This window comes from Accipiter gentilis, chromosome 22 (assembly GCF_929443795.1).
Source record: "Accipiter gentilis chromosome 22, bAccGen1.1, whole genome shotgun sequence".
NCBI lineage: Eukaryota > Metazoa > Chordata > Aves > Accipitriformes > Accipitridae > Astur > Astur gentilis.
The window spans coordinates 21669957-21686807 of NC_064901.1; the positions used below are offsets into that span (position 1 = coordinate 21669957).

Genomic DNA, 16851 nt, shown 5'->3' on the forward strand with positions numbered 1-16851 from the left:
AGGCAGAGTTGTTTAATTTTGGACATTTCAGCAGAGGAGATACTACAGTTACTGTGTCAAAGAAGATTCCTAGGTTTCAAATATACAGGAAGGAGATAATCTGAGTATCCCCAAAACAGCACTCTGGCTTTCTCCTCTACTGTTTCCACCAGTGTGTCAGACTATCTGCAAGCTATGGTGACCTGTGGGAACAAATGTGGGACTGAGCTGTTTCAGTGCCAGGCTTAATGATTTAGGTGAGACCATCTGTCTCATCTTCCTGCTCTCATTTCCTTTTTCCTTATGTTTGTTTTTGGGTTTTTTTTTCCCAACGCTTTTGTTTTTTTTTCTTTCTTTAAAGAACCAGAAAAGAGAAAACGAAGTCCAACGGATGGATCTATCACTCCAGTTGGCAAGGATCCTGCATCATCCCCAAGAGTGGAGCCAAAACCTGCAATGCAGCTGCCGGTACCTCAGCTAATGCCAAAGGCACCGAGCCCTGCAGGCAAAGGGCCAAGGGAATTTGACACAAGGAGTCTAAAGGAAGAAAATTTTATTGCTTCCATTGGTGTGTATTGAGGTGCCTGTGAAGTGCAGGAGGGACTTCTATTCTGGCATTAGGTTCTATTTGCATTCTCTCCATCTTAACACACTACATTGCTGCTGTAACATGCTTCATTTTACACCTTGGGTCACAAGGAACAATCATAGGTGTTTTCACTCTACTCTTGGATAAACTATCCAAGGCAGTTTTCTCCCAGAAGCTTTCTAATCTTAATTGCTTATAAATTTCATTACACTTTAGACAACTTTATTTTTTGCTCTGTGATTGATGTTTTCAAGCAACAGGAAATGGCAAAAGGGAAACAGGGCCAGCAGGACTTTGGAAAGGGCAGCTGCAGAAGGGACTATATGAAACAAAAGTTTTCCAATCATTGCTGACTACCTGTGGATTATCTAGATTACATCCTGATAGAAGTGGGACCCAGGATCTGCTGATTGTTAATAATAAAAACTGCCAAAAAGATTTTAGTTGTTGTATTACAATGAGCAGGACTGATGGATCTTCCTTCTATGCGATAGTAAATAGAATGTGTGTCCTTCTAAACAGCATCTGCTAGGCTGGTCACTGGAAATTTTCCCAGTCCATTTTCTTAGCTGGTGTAGCTTTTCCCTATGTCTGGGAAAAAGTTAGAAGTAGGCTTTAAACTGTTTTACCTAAAAAGGGCTTTACAGATTTCTTTGGGGCAGGGGTGGAAAGAAAAAAAGAGAAAAAAAATCTTTTAGTTGGATCCAACATGCTGTGGATTGTAAACAAGAGAAAAGTACTATCAGCATATGAGAGAAATTGTTTGTCAGCTCCAAAAATATGTCAGGTTAAATTTTAGCCATCACTTCTTACAGCAAGTTTAAAATAACTTTTTAATGGAATAATTGTATGCAAGATTAATCTTCTGAAAGCAGCGTGCTACTGTGAGGCTGTACCTGCAGTATGTGGCATAAGACAAGGGAATGTGTGTATTGGGTAGTTACGTGGCAGGAGTGCAGACATTCATTCTTATACCCACATTACAGCTGCAGGCTGAGTGGTGTCGAGTCCTTCTGAATTGACACTGAACCCCTTGTGACTTGATTTGCTTTCTTGTTTCAAGAGGTAATCTATGGAGGCAGTTGCTCAGAAACTAGTCTTGCACTCTATTTGAAAATCTATCAGGGAGCTAAGAGATTCAGATTTCTAGCATTTCACTATAGTGGTTTAGTTCACTCTGGGTACTTGATTTCTTTTCTGTAGAAAAGAGAAAAAGGAAAGTATGCTTCTGGCACAACTAAGAATAAAACAGATGCTAGGCCAGCGTTCTTTTAAAGAATGAAGAGAGGTCTTTTGATTGGATTGCTGAGACTGCTCTTTCCCTCAGATGAAATCAAAGCCTCATAGAAATGGGAATCATAGAGATCAGACATTCCATGTTTGTGAAGCATCGTAAGAAGTGCTTTTCAAAAGAAGTATTACTTAATATGTTAACTACTGTTGACAGAATATTAGCTGTAAACAATTCGCAATCTTCAAGGACAAGCAACAGGTAAATTCTTATTGGTGGTTCTGATGCTCTAATGATCTCCACTTGTCTTCTATGGAATTAAGTTACAAGAAGGATATGGTTTCGCCAAAACTGATGAAAGTTCGAAAGACACTAATGTTTTCTCTGAAGCCTTTTTTTCTAACTGGTTTTGTCTGTCACCAAGAACCATGAACTAGTATGCAAGTCAGTCTTTAAAAAATTGCTGTAAAAACAATGTAGTGTCCATGTTCATCTGACTCTTGGGATCTAGAAGTAAAGGAAATTTCTCTTGTGTTGCAGGAAGATAATTTAAAGCTGCTTGGCTCTTATACTTCCTTTATGTTCTGTTATGGAAGCTTCAGTATAAGACAATATTTTGGATATACAGGACCAAAGTTAGTCATGGCTAGGCTGAAATTCCTTCTGTAGTGAAATGCAGACTTTCTCATTCAAACTAACTTCTTTAGGGAAGAAGCATTTGGTAAACATTTAGATGTTGCTGAAATAACAAAGTATTTGTAAGTAATTCCATTTAAACATGAGAAAAAATATTTTACGTGAAGATGATCCAGCACTGGAAAGGTTGTGGATTCTCCAGCTGTGGAGATAGTGAACACCTGACTGGACGTGGTTCTATGGCAGCCTGCTCTAGTTGACCTTACTTTGAGCAGGGAGGTTTGACTAGATGATCTCCAGAGGTTCCTTTGAACCTCAGGAGTTCTTTGATCCTATGAAGTTTGGAAGGTGCTTACAGCCTCAGCTTGCAGTTATGTAAATAAAACTCTCAATGAATCTATTGGTATTGTATGGACAAAATACAAATTGGGCTGCTAATCTTTTGATCTAGCTACAAGAGGAAATACTAGAATGGAAGTAAGTCATCAGCATGATGGAGTAAAGTCATGTACAGCACTGTTTGCAATAGCCATACATGGAGGGTATGTTAGCGTGGCAATTAAACTGCGTCTCTGAGACCTAGAGGTATGGTAGCTGAATGTGTGCAGTTTTCTTGTACTACAGGAACAACGGTCAGGAGGTTCACAGAGTTTTCCAAAGTTCAGGGTGTGTGTGTTCCTGCTTGACCCCCTTTTCTTGTTCACTTCTTGGAAAGTTTCTGGTTTCTTGTGTACCTCTGAAGTATGTGGGATGCTCCCTGGTAACAGGGAAGGCTGTTGGTATTGAAAATTCTTATTTCTGAGGTAGAGTGATGGATTTTTAGCAGTTGAGGATTGATGTTTGTTGTGCTTTAATACCTAATTGCTTAGCTAGGAAGTTAATTGTGAAGATGATGCTTCTAATAATTTATTTCTTGAAAGATCACCAATTATTTGCTTACTTCTGGGGTTCTTGTCTTCCAGGGTCCATGGTCATCACCTGTAGTGTTGGCCTTCTTGTTAGGACACCAGTGGCTTTAAAGTTGATAGTTAATAGTTTCCCCCTTTACGTTACTGATTAGTTTGGTTTTACTGCATACTTGCAGTAACTGTTAATGAAAATGTCAGTACTTACTGAAGTTTCCATTACTCCTTTTTAAATAATTGTTTAATGCTGGCACTTTTATTTTGACAGGGTTTTGAAACTGAAAAGATTGTGCTACCTACTTCGTCTGCATCAGATTCTTTCTGGACCTGCTGTCCTGTTTAGCTCAGGCTCATGTAACAAAGTCATAGGCATAATATTTTATGCTCCTTGAGTTTATTTGAAGTTTTCCTTTTCTTCTTTGACAAAGTAGTTGACAGTAAAATCTAGGCTGGTTTTAATGTGCTAGGATATAGTCTACCCTGAATTAACGGGCAAGTCAGCTAAACGCAATTTAATGGCAGGTATTACAGCTTTCTGCCTGGTGGTTTTTAAAGTAAAGCCATATAGACTGAGCACTTAAGAGGCCAGATGTCTTCAAAGCCCTTTAACAAACAAATTCAGTACATCTTAAAGAGATTGTTATCTGTGTCAGTGAATACTCAGCTAGATAAGCCTATAGGATGCTGTTTGGATCCATAAGCAATTTTATCCTATCCATCTGTGTACTTACAAAAGTTGAAGGAACATCCATCAATCATGAAGCAGATACAGAAATTAGTTGGCTAGCAACTGTCTTTCGAGCTTTTTCTCCCTTGCTACATTTGCCTTGCTCCTGATACGTTTTAATGATAATACTGTGGAGCCTTCTTCCACAATCGTAATGTTATCTTCTTTTTATTTTTTTTTTTCAGTAGACATTTTGCTAAATAGAACTTTTTTAGAGCCTGTCTTGCCCTAATTTCTGCCATTTGCAGGGTGGGATGGGTTTCTGACACACTTCAAGTGACCTTTTAGTTGCTCAGCAAGTTTCCTTGAGGAACAGCAGAAGAACATTGTACTTCTTTTTTCTTCCCTTTGCCTTTTCTGCTTTTCTAAGAGTATCTTCCTCTGTAGCATTCCCAGCTTTAACTGTGCTAGTGAGAAAGGACAGTGCCCAGCATTCAGTCAGTTCAGCATGTCACCTTGTGATGTTTCCTTTGGCCAACAGGCCAGCACCTGGAATGATCTGATGTTTCTGAGCAGAAAAGATGACTGCATTTCAGAGGGTTGAGGAATGTGAGTGATAGAAAAGTGCAAGTGCCTCATCACTATTTCGTCTCAGGCCTAAGCTTCAAATGAAAAGAGTACATGCAGACTTAAGCCTTTTTTCCTTTTCTCTGCATTGTATCTTCTTATGGAATTGCTTGACTCGATTGCAGTGGTATGACCTATTTTGAGTTTTGGAAGGTGGCATTAAGCATGATATCTTGCTCATTTTTCTTCTTCCCTATTTTCCATTCTTTATACCCTGATAGGAACAAGTGGGTGCAGAGAAGTTCAACTTTTGCATGTAGGACTGGTTGATAGGCAGAGCCAAGCATTTATTGAGAATGCTCTCAAGTCAAAAGTAACTTGTACTTGTAAACTTTGTGATAATTTTTAAGATATAATATTGGTTAAATGTTGTGTTAACCTACAGTTTTAATTTTCTTGGGATTGCTGCTGCTGGTTTTTCTGCCTTTTCCTTTCAATGATATAAACTAGAGACATTAAAATATTTCTGTTAATTAGAGCTTCTGTGATGCCTACATTTTGGAGGAATAAGTATCTGACAGTCTTAAAGGGCTTTCTCAGGGAAGGTGATTAATTGCATTATATATGTTCATAATAGCTGTTTTTCCTTAGTTGGTTCACTGTATGAAGTCACCTCAAACATTTGAATTCTCTATAGATGAGAGATGATGCAGTGCTCTATTCCTAACATTGATTTCTTGTAAAATGGTGTTAATTAACCCTTCGCTCAGTAGTTGTTGTAAATTTCTGCTTTTTTTGCCTTTTTTTTTTTTTTTTTTTTTGAGATGAAGGAGTGGGGTTTTTGTTTCAAATTTTTTTCCCCATTTTCACCTGTCTGACCAGCCGCTGACTCTTTCTCTTTCTCTCCTGCTTTCAATGCATCTTGGGTAGAATTGTGGAACAAGCACCAGGAAGTGAAAAAGCAAAAATCTTTGGAAAGAACGAGTAAGAAAATTAAAAAATGTAGAAACTGACTCCTCCAGCCTCCCCATAACTGCCAACTCCCCAGGTGCAGGGTGAGCTTGCATCTATGGCATATGGTTTTTATACCACAAGAACAAAGGTCTATCAAGAAAGCCTGCATAATTGAGGAGGCCAAACAGATCAGTTTGTCCTGGGGAAACTGTGTTCAAATGTCTTTTTTTTCTTTCTTTTTTTTCTTTTTTTTTTTTCCCCCCCCTTTTCTTTTTTCCTCCCCTGAATGTTGCCTTCTTCAAAGAAGGGGAAGCAGATATTCTGCATCCTCACCATATCAGACATATGTGGAAGAATTTTAAGATATTCCATCTCCTTTATTAAAAGTTAAAGACCAGTTTTAAGACTTAAAAAGTCTTTGATGCGAATATATTGATTGATTGATTGAATGTTACTGGAATGAAGAATTCTCTGTTCTTTCAAGCCGTGGAATGGCAGATATTGTTACCTGGCATCAACCATGAACAGTTTATGACCACAGTCAGTCTGCAACAAGACATACTTTTGAGGGGGAGAGAGAAGGTGTATGTGAAGAATTGTATTTAGTGATGGCTGTTAGAGAATAGCCTCATAATATGCAATCAACTTGATTTTGCTTTTTATATCCCATGTTAAAGGAGGAGTGATGAAATAGTTGGAGGCTGTTGCAGAGTCTAAATAGTAGTCTAAATCTACACAAATCTTAACATCTGTTGAAATATGATATTGAATAAAATATTGGATATATATTATCTGCAGGTGTAGTACAAGGTTTTGCTCTTTGGTTATCACTGTTGTAAATAGGAACACATGAGGTAAGGACAATAGCTAGTTTATAATAACCATGATGTGGTAGGTGTTTCCTAACCATAAGTGTAGTTTGTACTTTGCAGAGCTGATGCCCTTTTGAAGGCTGAAGGTTGGGAAGGATTAATAGCTAAGGGTGAAAATTCCTGACATTCTGACTAGGCCTGGATTTGCTACATTAGTTTTAGGGTCCTCAGTTAAATACTTCAGTTAAGCACAAGTGAGCATCTGGACTTAGTTCAAAGAGAATGGGGCAAATGGGGCACCTCTGCTGTAAGATCTGAATTGCTTTCTGCTGAGGTAGGAGTGTGTGTGAGACACACATAGCACATGAACACAGCTACTCTCCCAAACTGGGCCTTTCAGGTAGGAGCCTACATTGGGAGGGATAAATTGAGGTTTTAGTGTTTTATGTGTATTAGACATACAACTCCATAAAGAAGGGAAGGGGAGGTTTGTAAGTGCCTGTAAATGGATAGTGACAACAATGTGATTGTGGTTGTTGCGCTCCTCAAACTCAGTTACCAGTACTGCCCAAAGCTGTCAAATACCTGAACTGCTTCAGTCAGTTTCACTTGCTTTAAAAGTCAAATTGCCAGAAATATATCTGAATTATGTGTTGGGACAGGGAACTCTTATACTGCTTAAAGTACACGTAGCTGAAGTTTAGTATTCTTGCTGTAGTAATGAGATATAAAACATTTTGCTGCATCATTATTCAGAACTAGAAATGGTGGCCATTTGAAGGAGTGGAAATAGACCTCTAGAAGTGAGCAATGTATATTTCAGTGGAAAATAAGATTCAAAATTCATAGAAAGGATATTTTTAGTTATTTTTATTTTTGTAATTTTTGTTTATACTTTGTTAGAATCTTTGATTTCATTTACGGTAACTAAGGCATACGGTTTTAGGCAGAATGCTATCACAAATGAAGAACACTTTCTGTAAAACCGTTCACATGGAGAATTGGTGGTTGAGTAGTAAGCTAGTATGGTCTGCACAGCCCGCTTATGGCTTTGCTATTCATGAGTTTACATACCATCTCAAACTCACTCCCACAAATCTTTGTATATTATCCTTCTCTCTCTCTCTCCTCCCTTCCCTTTTTCTTTCCTTTTCGCTGTCTTACCCTCTCTAATATTACATGTAATACAAACATGTTCATAATTCCCAGGTTATTGTGATCAGTGCTTCTAAGAGAATAGTGTCATTGTTTGCTTAGATACTGGATATAGTCATGGGTACATAATACAAATATTCCAGCTGCTGATCATGTCTTCCTATTACTGAATAGTTGGCAGATATGGATATGGCAGAAGTGTTGCATTCAGTCTCTTCCCCTTTCTGAGAGTAGTGACATTCTGTGTACAGTCTATAACACATTCTTTTCTTGCCTCGTTATTTATCTCGTTCAGTGCTTATCCAGATTTCTTTTCAGGCTCTACCTCTCCATCATTCTCTTTTCCTTCTGCCATCCCATCAGAGGACAACAGATTATATGATTCTAGAACTGCATGGGAAATTGAACATAAAGTTCCTTATCTTTTTTTCCCCTTTTTTGTTTTTGGATTGGCGGATTAATGAATGCATGACTTAAAGCTTGCTGATTCCCTCTTTCACTACTGACCTACGTGATTGCCAACTCTGGAGAGCCATTTGTTAATGTAATTGGGGAATGTTGCGAAGTACAGCATGATACAAGCTTCTTCCTTGAAATTCTTACTGGTGTAACATCAGTTGTCGCTGTTTATGTTCTTGTTGCCCATTGCCTGATTTTTTGCCTAGATAGTTGCTGTGGGCAACCAAACAAACTCAGTCCAAGACTTTGAGCAAATTAAATGTTCAAAAAAGGATTCTGACTTTAAGTAAATAGGTTTCTTTTATTTTACCAAGAATAAAGGAAGTGGCTTCCTAGAGTTGAATGGCAACTGGTCTGCATGTGTTATTGTAACTGGAAGCTACTTGACCTTTGTCTGTCCTCTTTTCTCTCTTGAATGGCTAACAAAGGTACTGTTTAGTGGTAGTCACTCCTGGACTATGACTTTGGAGTATTTGAAATTCAAACTGAAGAATGGCAGATGTGTCCTGCTGGCCTTGTTGTTTACAGTACCAAGGAATAAAAAAAAAAAAATCAAAGGAATGAGAAAGCACATTTGTTTTCTTGGTACTGTTCCTGCTTTCAGTCTGTCATCTGCTTTCTGCCGTGCTGTTTTTTCTTGGTACAGTAATGATATACTTTTTCCTTTGTTCAGGGCCAGAAGGTGTGAAACACTTTGATTTGGGAGAAACGGATGAGAAAAAATCCCAAATCAGTGCAGACAGTGGCCTCAGTTTGGCCTCAGGTTCTCAGGTCAGTGGCTCCTCTGCTTGCTATTCTGCTATTCACTACTTAATTGTGGGAAGACTTCTAGGCTTGGAGCATACTTGAAAGGCTCATTCAGTAAAATTTCTTCTCCCCTTCCTGTAGGAGACTGATGTTTGCGAACTTCTCAGTTCTATGACCCCATGATCTTTTTGACATGCAGGCAGTAGTTTGTATTTGGCTGGCTAAATAAACTAAGGAAGCGTAAGGCGTGTGATTCAAGACCCCAAAGGGTCGGGAAGTGATGTTCTCTCGTTATGATAAAAACTAATGTGACTTTTCTTCCTGTCCTTTATATGTTTGGATTGCAGAAAAGTGATTTCGACGCTATTCCCAGTGGAGGACCAGCAGTTATGGTCCGAAGTACAAGCCAGGATTCTGAAGTTAGCACAGTGGTAGGATATGCCCAAAGTGAAATTTTGATGTGATTCATGGCTTGCTGAAGTGGGGGAGGGCATTTTGTGCCTACATTTTGTGTGGTATGGCTCCATACTATCACACATGCATAATGTATGTCTATGAGCTCTCTCTCCAGAGTGTTCAAGTGGGTGGCAAGCACGTGTGTCTGACAGAACATATAGTGCTTTATTAGCAGATTGCATCCTTCATATATGGTGCTCATTGCTGTTACATATTCCTACATATTGGTGTATTTATGGAACTGGTGGATTGCAATAATTTGATAAATATGCCTTAGTTGTGTATAAACCATCTATTAAGAATAGAAATTTAAAAATGTAACCTGAGAGCAAAAAAGACAGATTGCTTGATGCATTAAAAACAAGAACAAACTTTCTGATGTATTACCTTAAAGCACTTGAATCTTATCAAAATGTCTGCTTGCTTTCTGATCAACTATAGGGCCTAGAGGGAAAAAATAGCAGGAATGCATTCAGTAAAAAAAAATTAGCCTTCTCCCTACCACTTGTTATCTCATACGGCATATTCCAGGGATAAAACCCAAGGAACTTTGCTTCTTATTGTTGTTGTTAGTTTTTCTTTTCTCTAAACTGCTGCATACCTGTGAATATCTGGCTTTCCATGATTTTTTCCCAGCCTGTAACAAGAATAATACTCTGATTATCTTTCTCTAATGGACCCAGTAATTGTATTCTATCGGATACTGTCCCAGATAGAAGAGGGATCTAGAAGAGCTAGTTGATATTCAGGTATGTCTTCCTCCAAGCTCAAGAAGAGTCTATCCCAACAAGTAGGAAATGAAGCAAAGGCAGTAGGAGGCCTGCATGGATAAGCAAAGAGGTCCTAACTGAACTCAGACATAAAAAGGAAGTATACAAGAGGTGGAAGCAGGGGCAGGTGACCCAGGAGGAGTAAACATTTGCTGTCTTATCTTGCAGGGATAGGGTTAGGAAAGCCAATATGGACCTAGAGTTGAATCTGGCAAGGAGTGTGAATGGGAACAGGAAAAAGGATTCTATGAGTACATAAGCAGCAAGTGAAAGGACTATGGAAAACGTGGGCCTGCTGCTGAATGGGGCAGGGGAACTGGTGACAGGTAGAAAAGACTGAGGTACTTGGGGCATTCTTTGTCTCAGTCTTTACCAGTAAAACTGGCCTTCAGGAATCCCAGGCCCCTGAAACCAGAGGAAAAGTCTGGAATGAGAAAGACTTACCCTTGGTGGAGGATGACCAGGCTAGGGAGCACTTCAACAAACTTGGATATACATAAACCCATGGTTCCTGAGGGGCTGCAGCCACAAGTGCTGAGGGAGCTGGCTGATGACATCATGAGGCCATTCTTGATTGTCTCTGAACAGTCATGGTGATTAGGAGAGGTTCCTGAAGACTAGAAGACAGCCAATACCACCTTCTTCAAGAAGGGCAACAAGAAAGATCTGGGGAGCTACAGGCTGGTCAGCCTCACCTTAGTCCTTGGGAAAGGTGATGGAGAAAGTCTTCCTAGAAAATGTTTCCAAACACATGAAGGACAAGAAGGTGAATGGGACTAGTCATCATGGATTTACAAAGCGGCAGTCATGGTTAACCAACATGATAGCCTTCCACAATGAGATGGCTAGCTTGGTGGATGAGGGGAGAGCAGCAGCTGTTGTTTACCTCAACTTCTGTAAAGCTTATGACACTGTCTCCTGTAACATAGACAAGCTGACAGAATATGGGTTAGGTAAGTGGACTGAAAACTGGCTGAACAATAGCCCAGAGGGTTGTGATCAGTGTCACAAAGTCCAGCTGGAGACAAGTTACTAGTGGTGTACCCCTGGGGCCAGTACTGTTCAACATCTTCACTGATGACCTGAATGATGGTACAGGGCAAGTTCACAGATGATACAAAACTGGGAGGAGTGACTGACACACAAGATGATTGTGCCACCGTTCAGAGGGGCCTCAACAGGCTGGAGAACTGGGCAGAGAGGAATCTATGAAGTTCAACAAGGCGAAAATTCCAAGTTCTACATCTAGGGAGGAATAACCCCAGGCACCAGTACACACTGGGGCTGACTGGCTGGAAAGCAGCTTTGCTGGGAAGAACATTGGGTTCCTGGTGGACAACAAGCTGACCGTGAGCCAGCAATGCACCCTTGTGGCAGAAAAGGCCAATGGTATTCTGGTCTGTATTAGGAAAAGCATTGACCGCAGGTCGAGCAAGATGATCCTTCCACTTTACTCAGCACCGGTGAGGCTGCATCTAGAGTATTATGTCCAGTTCTGGGCTCTCCAGTACAAGAAAGATAAGGACTTACTGGAGTGATTCCAGCTCAGGGCCACAAAGACAATTAAGGGACTGAAGCATCTTTCATGAGAGGAGAGGCTGAGAGAGCTGGGGCTCTTCAACCTGGAGAAGGCTTGGGGGGATCTTATCAATGGGTATAAATACCTGATGAGAGGGAATGAAGGCAAGGGAGCCAGACTCTTCTCAGTAGTACCCACTGGCAGGACCAGAGGCAGTCAACACAAAAATTCAAGCACAGGAAATCTGTGGATTCTCCATCTGTGGAGATTTTAAAAACCTGACTGGACATGGTCTTCAGCAACGTACTCTAGCTGACCCTGCTTGAGCAGGAGGGCTTGTCTATAGGTGATCTTGACAGATCCCTTCCAACCTAAACAGTTTTGTGATTTTTCTGAAGGGCTTTTTGAGTCTTTCTTTTTCTGCAGAGTAGGATTTGATTAAAAGATAATGTTACTGAAGGAGAAAAGGCAAATGTGGCCTTCATTTGTACAGCTTCGTATTTTGTGCCTTAAGAAGAAACATTTTACAACTTTTCTCTCCACCATGTCTTTGTCTTTTGAAGGTAACTTCTTTATTTTTCTCCACAGGTTAGTAACAGTTCTGGAGAGACGTTAGGAGCAGACAGTGACTTGAGTAGCAATGCTGGTGATGGCCCGAGTGTGGAAAATGGTGGCAATTTGACAGGATCCAGAGGCACTGTGTCAGACAGTGAAATTGAGACAAACTCTGCTACTAGCTCTATCTTTGTAAGGGCATTGCAGACTTCACTTTTTTATTTTTCTTTTCTTTCTTTTTAAAAATTAAATCTTGTATAGTAATCATTTCAATGTGTGTGCATGTGTGGAAGAGGATCTCTGATTCTGTTCTAAGGGTTAATCAGCAATGACTTACAATATTAAAATATTAAAGATGTAATTTTGTATGGATCCATGTACCTTTCTTCATTTCCTGTGCAATACACGGTTCTGTGAGAATAGTAGATTCACATCTCCCAGCATGTTACAGGCTCTAGCAATAGTTAATTCCCCCCCATTCAATATTCCTCTCAACCAAATGGACATGTAATTGCCCTTCAGAGGCAAAACAGCATCCATGGGCATTGTTCAACCTTACCTAAGAGGAACAGATTTCCTGTTTCTTAGAAGCAGCTGTTTGATACAGGAAAGCGATGACCCATTGTAGGTTTATCAGCTATTCTCTTTCTTTAAATCATTACTTTAATCCTATTTGAAGTATAATCATAACTTTTAAATATATTTTCCTAGTTGGAAGATCTGTATGCCGTAAAATTCTTTTTGAAGTCCTTGATTATCGGGTATAACCTCTAACATACATCTTACAAAGAAAATAATTATGTGCTTGATTTGGCTAAGTCAAGCTGTCAGCCAGATATGAAAACAACTTGCAATGCCTTAAGATTTGGTCTCACTGTGTTCATTATTTAATAATCCTCGTAAGACTGTAAAAGCCTTTACAGGGCTTCTACTTCTAATTTTAAGCAACAAACAAAATCATTGTGCTTCATTGCAAATTTCTTCTAAAAGCATGAAAATGATGTAAACATGTCCGCTTATTTAGCTGCAAGAGGGTGTCTTCTCAGTTACTAAAGAGCTAGACTTTTTTTTAAACACTTAGTTTTTCTACTTGATTAATGAAATTAAATGGAATTTTAAGAACCCTTGCAACAGATTTAGAACAAAGATAATGGGTATATATGATGTATGGTGAATGTCAAGTATTGCACCATAATTTAGCTGGTGGGAGAGAAATAGACGGGCCAGCTTTATTATTGCAGTTCCTGCTGACTGGTAGTCTGAGCACACAGTTCTTCAGACAAGATGATATGTAATCATTTGCTTAATGTCATACCTTTTTGAATGGTAAATGAAACCTGTAAAGTCTGAATGTGAAATACAGCTTGGGTAATCTTAGTCTGTTTGTGAATATCCATTTTCTGTGTAGTCCTGAGCAAGCTGTGTATTTCTTCCTTTATTCCTCACAATCTGCACAATGACAGTGATACTCAGCTATTTCCTAAACAGTGGGAAAGATTTACTATTAAAATTTGGGCAAACTTACTGCATAAGCTTGAAATATGGGGGATGATAGAAGAGGTTTAGCTGTTCTTTCCTTTAGTCTGGGATTTGCATGTTTTGTTTTGTCTCAGTTTTCCTTCAGGAAAGCATTTTGCTTCCTCTGCGTTTTGATTTCCCTATCTGTATCTCTTTGTTTTTCCGTTGTCAGACTCTGGACTTTTAAGTGTATTACCTTGCTCTTTGAACAGAGTAATTGATTTGTTTTGTGAACATTTGTGGGAGAAGCGTCTATGAAGTATAGGCTGCAAACTGCATCTGTTAAGCACAACAGTGGACTGCAAGAAACAGCCCTGCAGGGTGCAGAGTTAAATTGTCTTACAGCTCCTTGTATTATTTTCAGGCAAAGTCTCACAACCTGAAGCAGAGTGTGAAGGATAGCAAAGGTGGTACTCCAGGGAGAGGTCCAGAGGATGGGAACCAACGTGTCTATCTCTATGAAGGACTTCTGGGTAAACTATTTTTTTTTGTGGGGAGGGGATCTTTTAGACTGAAGTTCAGGTGGAGTCATGTCTGGAGCAGACCGGAATTTTTACATTCCCAGAGAGTGTTTTTAACCACTTACTGTTGTCCTTACTGGTAGAATAGGAGACCGCATCAGGCCATTCAGAGTAAAGCCAAAGGTTTGCTGGGGGGCTTGAATAAGGGGATATTGAATAAAAGGAGACGGGTGTGAGTGGTGTAGTTTGCATAAAATGTAGTTTGTCCAAGTCTCTTGCTGCTCTCGAACGTGAATTCTTTAAGCTGTTGGGAAAAGGAGAGAAGGCACTTACTTAGCTATGGATAAAAGGCTAAAATGTATTGCTGATTTTGAAAAAAGATCCTTCAGTTTAAGTTATTGAACAGAGGGCTACTAAACTCAGAATAGTAATGGCCTTCAAGTGTATCCTTGAATTAGGAGTATATTGGCTTTTTTGAAATGTATTTCATCTGGACTTGCTGTTAATCAAGAGCTCTCTTTTCCTGTGTTTTTCATCCTTTCCGTTTATCATTGCTACCTGCTTGGAATGGTGAAGGTAGGGATAAAGGATCTGTCTGGGACCAGTTAGAGGATGCTGCAATGGAAACCTTCTCTATGAGTAATAATCTTTCCACTTCTCTGTGTGTTTGCCATGATCTGTGTTTGTGCAAGATATTTCTGTCTTTCAGGCAGTGTTAAAAGTATATGGAAGAAGATACACTCCTTAAAGAATAGAGATGAGAGGTACTTTTGTGTAAGGGTTTGAAAAGATTAAAAAGATTATGCCATGAATTAGAATGAGAGATGTGTCTCTTCTTCTCTTTTACACTTTTCTTCAGTTGTGATATTGCTTGTGGTTTAAAAGTAACTTTTTTTTTTTTAATATGGATTAATTGTGTGTTGGCTTATGGTATGTTCAAGGAGTGGGAAGGAACAGGAACTAAAGTATTTGACTGGAGTAAATGGAATAAATGCTTAATTTTTGTATACATTGCATAGGCAAAGAGCGTTCAACCTTGTGGGACCAGATGCAGTTCTGGGAAGATGCTTTTTTGGATGCTGTGATGTTAGAGAGAGAAGGAATGGGGATGGACCAGGGACCTCAGGAGATGATTGACAGGTAAAGTTCTTTAGCAGACCTCTTTCCTCCTCATTGTTTCACCTTGGGCTGAAATAGTTAAAAAAAAGTGTTTTTAATTCTGCTGAACATGCTATTGTCACTTTGTAAACCTTGTTACTATACTTGAGTGTTCAAAAGTGAGCCTTTTGTCTCTGTGCTGGCCAGTATCTCCTGATACTGAAATACTATCTTCAGTTGTGAAATATATCTTTTAACTCTTGTGGAAAGGTGATATTTCTAGAGAAATGGATAATAGAAGCATAATCACAGTATGAATAGGTGGAATAGACTAGATTAGTAGTAAAGCAAGAGGTTTCTGTGACAAGATGACTATATATTGGAATAAAGGAAGATATCAGTTTGTTGACATAAAGTGAAAGAATTAAATGTCTTCAGAAACTGCATCTTGAGCCTTCTCAAAACGCAAAGTAACTTATAAGTGTTTCTACTTTACAGTTTGTAGTTAAAAGAAACAAAAAAAAAAAACCCCAAGGGAACCACTCTCTAGAAATATCTGTGTGGTCACTTAAAGCTAGACTACTTCCAAGATCTCACTCTTTACTACCTGCTTGTTTTTTGGTTCCCCCCTCGCTTCAGCTCTGTTAATATCTGATCATTCTCTGCTCTGTCTACCACTGTACCACCTACACCCATGCTATCATGTAACATGGGATCTGGTAGCCAAAATAAGAACAAGTTTATGGGGTGCTAGTTTGAAAACTGTTTCTTTTTCCACAAACTACTTACCTTATTGGAAAAAGAGAGTGCCTGTGTTTCCTTCATCAGTTTACTTCTGCCTTTCAGCTGCATTTAAGCTCTAAAGGCGGGTAGCTCTTGTACAGAGTTACATGTTCTTCTGGCAGTTGTAATTGTCATGGAGCTGTGACTGCAGAAAAGAGGAAATGGGTAATCCTAGCAGACCACTGAGAACTTTCCCACTGAGCAGATGTTATTTACTTCAACTAGTTGATAATTAATGGAAATTTTTAATTAGCGATCATAGTGTTTTCCTGGAAAATGCCCATTTGGCTTAGTGGTTTTGGAGGTTTTATTTGCCCTACACTTTACAAATAGTGCTCTGTCCTTTGCCAGTGCTTTAACAAATTGGATGAACAATGCCTGTGAGTCTGCCTCAGATCTAGCTCTTCTTGCAGGTACCTTTCCCTGGGAGAACATGATCGAAAGCGTTTGGAGGATGATGAAGACCGCTTGTTGGCTACACTGCTGCATAATATGATTGCTTATATGCTTATGATAAAGGTGACTCTTTTTCTTTTTAATAGATCACTGCTCAGATTTCAGCAGTATATTTTGTTGGTGTTGTCTTGAAACCATACATGTCTGTTCACAGAGCCCAGAACAGTGAAGTATAAAAGAATGTTATAAAACATTCCCTAATCTTAATAAAAAAATTAATTCAGTACCTGGAGATTCTTTGAGATATATTGTCTGAATTTACACAGTTCTATGCTATGGGTGTGCATATACATTGCCATTTAAAATAGAAATTTATTATTTCTACTAATAACTTTAGAGGACATTGTTATTTTTAGGTGTGGGTGATAAATTAAGTAGAGAGCATCTTCTAATCTGATTTCCTCACAGCTGCAAATTCCAAATGTGAGCAGATTGTGAATATGCGTACCAATAACTTAACATGAAATTTGCCATTACTAGTAAGCAACCCTTTTTTCCTCAGCATCATCTGTATGCACCTTAATGCTGCAGGTG

At 39.1% G+C, this 16851-nt stretch overlaps 1 protein-coding gene across 34 annotated transcripts in view; it reads left to right on the top strand.

Moving 5' to 3' along the window:
* Nucleotides 1-16851, top strand: part of MADD (MAP kinase activating death domain) — a 76417-nt gene that overhangs the window by 39225 nt on the left and 20341 nt on the right. For 10 of the 34 annotated variants that reach the window (XM_049825826.1, XM_049825845.1, XM_049825833.1 and 7 more), the window contains 9 exons: nt 341-547; nt 5505-5558; nt 8628-8725; nt 9049-9132; nt 12035-12193; nt 13884-13992; nt 14557-14619; nt 15000-15120; nt 16275-16380. In XM_049825826.1, coding sequence (XP_049681783.1) covers nt 341-547; nt 5505-5558; nt 8628-8725; nt 9049-9132; nt 12035-12193; nt 13884-13992; nt 14557-14619; nt 15000-15120; nt 16275-16380 — 1001 coding nt within the window. The remainder of the gene's footprint in view (nt 1-340; nt 548-5504; nt 5559-8627; nt 8726-9048; nt 9133-12034; nt 12194-13883; nt 13993-14556; nt 14620-14999; nt 15121-16274; nt 16381-16851) is intronic. The other 24 variants (XM_049825829.1, XM_049825839.1, XM_049825854.1 and 21 more) reach the window with 8 other exon arrangements.